This window comes from Primulina tabacum, chromosome 9, assembly GCF_025594145.1.
Source record: "Primulina tabacum isolate GXHZ01 chromosome 9, ASM2559414v2, whole genome shotgun sequence".
In the NCBI taxonomy this organism is placed as follows: domain Eukaryota; kingdom Viridiplantae; phylum Streptophyta; class Magnoliopsida; order Lamiales; family Gesneriaceae; genus Primulina; species Primulina tabacum.
The window spans coordinates 26,910,976-26,918,155 of NC_134558.1; the positions used below are offsets into that span (position 1 = coordinate 26,910,976).

The 7,180-nt window shown below is 34.5% G+C and overlaps 1 protein-coding gene across 1 annotated transcript; it reads left to right on the plus strand.

Annotated features, from left to right (window-relative positions):
* The first annotated feature begins 6,062 nt into the window (after positions 1–6,062).
* LOC142556480 (zinc finger BED domain-containing protein RICESLEEPER 2-like) lies at positions 6,063–6,978 on the plus strand. The gene is made up of 2 exons (XM_075667936.1): positions 6,063–6,797; positions 6,882–6,978. Exon 1 carries the CDS (start codon positions 6,073–6,075, stop codon positions 6,739–6,741), a length of 669 nt encoding a protein of 222 aa, XP_075524051.1. The 5' UTR covers positions 6,063–6,072; the 3' UTR covers positions 6,742–6,797; positions 6,882–6,978.
* The last annotated feature ends 202 nt before the right edge of the window (positions 6,979–7,180 follow it).

Genomic DNA, 7,180 nt, shown 5'->3' on the forward strand with positions numbered 1-7,180 from the left:
TCCAAGTTTAATATATGGGATGCTGGTATCCCAGGGATTTGTTCGGGATATTACTGAGGGAATGTCTTACCCCAGTGAAACCTTCAAAATTGCCGCTGCCTTCTTCAAAGGAAACCACAAGATTGACCTCCCCTGGCATGAGAATGCCACTGCCCCTGATCCTGGCCTGTCTAAAGGCCTTGCTCCTACTCCTCGGGCCTTTGGTTTCATCAAGCTCACCACCACTGAGATACAGGTTCAGATGGAACATGCCATCACAAAGATTGCGTAGGCCAAAGCAGACATTGCTTACTATGAGGATCTTTTGACGAACTACAAGTTGCTGTTAGATGGGAGCCTCTTTCCTGAACAAAAAGGGGGAGAGGATGCTGATCAAACCACTACTGGTCCATCTGGGACTAGAGATTCGGAAGAAGCTGAGGATAATGCAGATGGAGGAAATGGAAATTAAGACTTGATTTGCTATGTTTGTTTTTGTTTGTTTGCTGATTTTTGTTTACCTTGGGTCTGTTTAATTTTTGCTACATTGCTGTCTCTGCTCTAATGTATTCTCTGCTCTGATGTACTGGTTTAAAACTGTTATGGTATGAAATAGTGCAGGTGTTACCCCAAGTGTTGCCAGCATATCTAACAACATCCGTGCTAACATTATTCTATTCAGGGGGAGAAAAATTCTCGAATTCAGGGGGAGATGATTTGAACTTAAAAGGATAAATGAGTTTGATCTCATTTTGTCCAGAAAGGCAAAAAGGGGGAGATTGAAGGGAAATATATTTTCTCTAATTAATATGATTTCGTAACTTAAAATAATTTCCCTAATATTATCTCTTCTATGATTAATTTTATTTGGTTAATATTGATTGTAATTTTGTCTTTCTAGATAATATGATATTTAATGAGATAATTATGCAGATATTGATATGATATGGTATCAAGATTTAAGAAGAGTTTTGTTTCTATTAAACTCTTATATTTCCTTGTTGAATATGTTTCTTTGTTGAGATAAACTCTAGGAGAGAGAGCTTTATAAATAAGAGAAACAAGGACTTTGTTGCGGCTTCTTGATCTCGACACTATACACGCACATTGTGAGTTTCAGAGAAAAGATCATAAACGTTGCTGCTGCTTTGGAGATTGCCGTCGGACGTGTTGCCATCGAATGTTGGAAACATCTGCAGACAACATCCGTGACGAAGTTGGCTGAAGAGTGTTTCTGTGACTCCAGTTTTTGGCACACGTTTCTTTTTCTTTCTTATTCACATTTTAATATTGTTGGTTGTTTTTAGAAAGCTTTATTTTCTCAAAGTGTTGAGGAAATTGATTTTCGTAAAAATCACTAGTGATAGGTTTTTGTAAATGTTTTGGTTTTCTAGTGATTAATTTTTGTCCTGAGGCACCGCACAAGTATTTATACTTGTGCATATTCAATCCTGTCTATCGCATTTATTTTAAGTAAATTTGTGTTGCAAACTTTAATTTTTCGCTGCATGTTGTCCGATATGTTGTAACATCTGACACAACATTGAATTCTGATAAAACATGAATTTGCATCTTATACTGATTTGGTTATATTAGATATATTTTATTATCTGTCGAACAACACTATATCTAACAATTTTTATCCGCATGATTTTAATTTTGATGTGATACTGCAACAAATCATGTCATGTCTACTTCATGCTGGTGTCGTATCGGTATTGTGTTAGCGTCACGTTATAAAATGACTAAAATTGCTACATTTAGAAAAAAATATATATAGTATAGTAAAACTGATATTGATAACATAGATAATCAAAATTGCAAAAAAAAATATAATATATTACCAAAATTGTAATTATCTCTTGTATTTACTGAATTGGGATAATGAACTGTTACAAAATAACAAAATAAAAAAATTTAAAAAGGGGGAAGTAAAAGGTATATATTTCCATTCTTTTGTCCTTTATATGCTTATGCAACGAAATGTTCAGTGTCGTTAGCCTTGGTATATGCAGGGGCGGCGCTAGGTGATTTAATGTTGGAGTCAAGAATTTTTTTTCTAAAAATAAGTGATTATTAATAAGAAAGTAAAAAGACAAGTAAAGTTTATAGAAAAAAACTTGTGTGAGACGGTCTCACGAGTCGTATTTTGTCTGACGGATCTCTTATTTGGGTCATCCATGAAAATTATTACTTTTTATGCTAAGATTATTACTTTTTATTTTGAATATCTGTAAGTTAACCTGTCTCACAGATAAATATTCGTGAGACCGTCTCACAAGAGACCTACTATAGTTTATAATATTTATTCAAATAACAATAAAAAATATTTACTATATCCAATTATTGAAAAAATTATTTCTAAAACATAATACTGATTTAAAATAATAAAATTGTAAAAGCTAAAAATGTTGATTCAAAATAAATCACCTAAAAATTAGAAGTAATTAGAATTGATGGAACACTAAATTTTGATATAAACAAAGAAATTCATAAATCAAAAGATTTGTCTCGAACACTCTGACGCTTCGAAGTTTCAAAGACTAATTTCTTTGTTTGAATCAAAACATAATTCATAAATCAAGAGATCTGTCTTGAACACTCAACGCTTCCATGTTTGAAAGACCAAAGTAGCAATAACCAATGATAATAGCCGTTGAGCACATATGACAAAAATATTCAAATATGGCTACATTCAAAGAAAAATGCATCACATTCAACAGACAACAACACGAATATCAAATATAATTGTGTAAAGATATCATTATAAAAAGGGGGATTTCTCGAAGAAAAAGAGAAGAGATCGAGAAGATGTAAAAGAATTTATCAGAATTATCATAACACACCAACATTCATGAATCACCATGGATGTCCATCTTCTAAAATTTGTATACACCTATAATCATGCTGACACTTCATGATCATTTCTGCTCAACAAAGGATCGTCTACATCAATCAATAAAAATCAATATGCTCATTCTGCAACAAATTCTTGTTGGACGCGCCAACTCTAACTTCAGACATGTTCCATTTAGAATATGAAGAAGAACAACTGTATAAGTGAGAGTTGATCTCCATAATTGTTGATCGGAAGATATATTTGTTAGAGTAGATGCCCTGCAAGCCAATGGTTGGCTAGGGAATTTATTGACTCAAGTGTAATAAACAACCTTTATTTTTATATAATTCAAATTTTTATGGTCTTGTTTTATCTGTATACCCATGCAATCAGCATAGATAAAGTCCTTGATTATACTTTAATACAAATGAATCGTAATTCGATGTTGAAACTCATTTTTAAACACTGTATAATCTAAATTCGTTCCTAGTCGATTCAGCCCCCTAAAACATGGATAAAGGTCGCTTGAGCTCGAGACTAACATTTATGATGTTGTGTACCGCGTTTCTTGGTAAGGACATAGAGATGTTCAAACATGCAGATGGGTAGTAATATGATGATTATACCGAACTACCCTCTCTCGAACTTTCCAAGTAGTTATCATTCATCGAAAGGATAAGTCTGTAGTTATGATTGTACATAGGGGTGGGCAATCGGGTCGGGTTTTTTCGGGTTCCACCCGACCCGGACCCGATCGGGTGCAATTTTCGGGTAAAATAGGGTACCCGAACCCGAGTATTTTTTAGTCGGATCGGGTTCGGGTATAGAGTTGGTACCCGATTTACCCGATCGGGTACCCGATTTTTTTTAAAAAAAAAAACATATGGGCTTCTAATGACCGGTCTACGTTAATAAATTGGAAAGGCCAAAGTCCAAAGGCCAAGCTTATAATTCTACGTTTCAGAATTCCAAATTCCAAAGGCCAAAGCCAAAGCACCTCGCGAGACTTCTACTTAGAACGAGGGTCGGTGATCCGTGATTGTGACTCTGTGAGCGGCTGGTGTTTTACTTACAGGTGTTTTACAGAATTCCAAAATCCAAAGTCCAAGCTCGAATCTTGGCTTCGGTCGGTATTTTACATTTGCTAGTATCGCTCAAATCTTGTTCACTACGTGTTTGCTGAATGCCTGTATCATACATTTATACTGAAAAGTGAAAACAATCGCATTTTGGATTTATTTGGGAAGAATATATGTAATATATACGATTTGTTTTTTTTAGATCATATGTTCATTTGGATTCGAGGCTTCAACTCTCCACCACCACTGTCCACTGCCATGTAGATCATATTAATAGATCATATATTAATTTTAGATCATATATTAATTACGATTTGTCCCACTCTTCACCACCACTGCCATGTAGCCGAGTGTTTTAGTTTCCCCAGTACTCATGTCATTTGGATTCGAGGATTCAACTTGAGCAACCCCGAAATTGTAGATCATATATTAATTGTGTGTCTTGTCTAGTAGAATTAATTGTATGTCTTGTCCAGTAGAATGTAGGCCAGTAGAATATTAATTTTAGATTGTGTGTAGAATTAATTGTGTGTCTTGTCCAGTAGAATGTAGGCTTCATTTTAGATCATATATTAATTGTGTGTCTTGTCCAGCAGAATGTTTTCTTGTCCAGTAGCATGTTTTCTTGTTTCTTGTCCAGTGCCATGTTTTCTTGTTTCTTGTCCAGTAGCATGTTTTCTGTTTTGATGTCATTGTGTTGCTGTCATTACTCATTGTAGTCACTTACAATTTGATTTTCTTGTTTGATGTAGCGATGGAATTTGGAGGAATATCTGAAACTCTTTCTTCGCCAAACATACAACCACAAAGTGACTTATACAAAGAGGTTAGTATGAACATTGATGATAAGGTTGATGAGAAGGATGATAAATTATGTGATTCCAAAAAACGTACTCGGACAGTTGTGTCTAGGTCACAATGGTGGGAACACTTTGAAAGGTTTTTTTGTGAAAATGAGAATGTTCAAAAAAGTAGATGCAAATATTGTTCAAGAGAGATTAAAGCTGATCCAAAAGTTCATGGCACTAAACCCCTTAAAAACAATTATGAATCATGCAAGAAGAAACCACATGAGGTTGAAACAAATCAAAATAGACTCTCGTTTCAATCAATTCATAAAAGTGATACAGATGCCTCTCTTGTTAACTGGAGATTTGAGCAACAAAAAGTTAGAGATGCATTGTGTTACATGTTGATTGTGGATGAACTCCCATTCAAGACGGTTGAGAACCCTGGTTTTAGACATTTTTTGTCGGTTGCATGTCCAATGTTTGATATTCCATCACGAAGGACAATAACAAGAGAAATTTACAAGTCCTATTTGAGTGAAAAGGCGAAATTACAGCAGTTCATAAAGGATAACTGTCAAAGGATGTGCATTACCACAGATACATGGACATCTATTCAGAAAGTTAACTACATGTGTCTTACTGCTCATTTTGTTGATGCAAATTGGAAATTACACAAAAGGATTTTGAACTTTTGCCCAATATCTGGTCATAAAGGTGAAGAAATAGGAAAATATATTGAGAGATGTTTACTTGATTGGAGTATAGGTACAATTTTTTCTATCACTGTGGATAATGCATCTTCGAATGATGGGGCAATTGTTTATTTGCAGAAGAAATTTGACAATTGGGGAAACAATATTTTGGGTGGGAAATATGCTCATGTAAGGTGTATTGCACATATTATTAATCTCATCGTGCAGGATGGTTTGAAAGGAAATGATGAGCATGTAGCTATTTCGCGTGTTAGGGGAGCTGTTAGGTACATACGGAGTTCTCCAGCCAGGTACAAAAGATTTCAAGAGTGTGTTCAGCTTGAAAAAATAGAAACAAATAAGTTGTTGGCTCTTGATGTGCCCACCAGATGGAACTCAACATACTTAATGTTAGAGTCGGCAATATGTCTTAAAAGAGCATTTGATGCGTATGATGAAGTTGATCTTGCTTTCCAAATTGATCTTTCAAAAAAGCCATATGATGGGGTTCCAAATGAGCATGATTGGGAAAGATCCAAGCTTGTGCTGAAATTTTTGAAACATTTTTATAAACTCACTTTGCGTATTTCTGGTTCTTTGTATGTTACATCGAACATTATGTTTAATGAGATTAGTGAGGTTGACATGCTCTTAAGCAATGGTTGGAGAGTACTGACTTTGAACTAAGTTTGATGGCAAAAAGAATGAAAGAAAAGTATGATAAGTATTGGGGATCAACTGAGAAAATGAATATGATTTTATATTATGCTGTGATCATTGATCCGCGACATAAGTTGGAGTTCGTTGAATTTTCTTTTGATAGAATGTATGGCAGTGTTGGGAAAAATGAGACCATGAAAGAACAAGTGAGACTTGGCCTTTACGAGTTGTTTGATGATTATAAACTAAGGCATTCCAATAAACTTCCAGACACTTCTAAAAGTTTAGGCTCTTCATCAAATAGTTCCACCCTTGGCTCGCAAGATATGTCTAAGAAACGCTTGTGTGAGGCAGACGATGAGTCTGAAATGGCTATTAGATTGTCGTTGAAGCAAGAGTTCAAGATGTATAAGAGTGGAGGAAAAGGTGAAGTAGTAAAGTCTGAGTTGGAGAAATATTTGGTTGAAGATGTTGAGGAGGAAAAAAAGAACTTTAATATAATGCAATGGTGGAAAGATAATAGTCCCAGGTTTCCCATTCTTTCTCGAATGGCTCGAGATATATTGGCAGTTCCAATTTCCACCGTTGCTTCAGAAGCTGCATTTAGCACCGGAGGGCGTGTACTTGATGCATTTAGGAGTTCTTTATCGCCCAAGATAGTTCAATCTCTCATTTGTGCTCAAGACTGGTTTCGACTGTGATTCAAAACCAATTAATATGGAGGAAGATTTGTGTGATGTTGAAATGATTGACAAAGGTATTTTAATTTAATTTTATTTACTTTAGATATATCTCAACATTTCGAAGTACTAACATTTTATTTTCTTTGTTTATTTTGCAGAGTTGACAAAATTGGGTGTTGATACATCTATTATTGATGTTTGATTGTCATAACTAATTCAACGGTAAAGGTGAAAAAAATGTAATCAATTCAAGGTTGGAAGTTTATGCATGTGAATCTTATTATTATTTATATTATGGATTTTGTTTCCTGCATTGATGAAAAACATGAATTGTTGGTACACTTTATTTTTTTTATGATGTTTATTTTTTTGTTAATAAATTTACATCTTTATGTAGGTGATGAAACATTCCAGATGATATTTTGAAAGTCAAACAAGAAGTTGATTCTGATTTTTT

Coding starts and splice junctions, on each gene's coding strand:
- LOC142556480 (XM_075667936.1), top strand. CDS start 6,073: ATGGCAAAAAGAATGAAAGAAAAGTATGATAAGTATTGGGGATCAACT.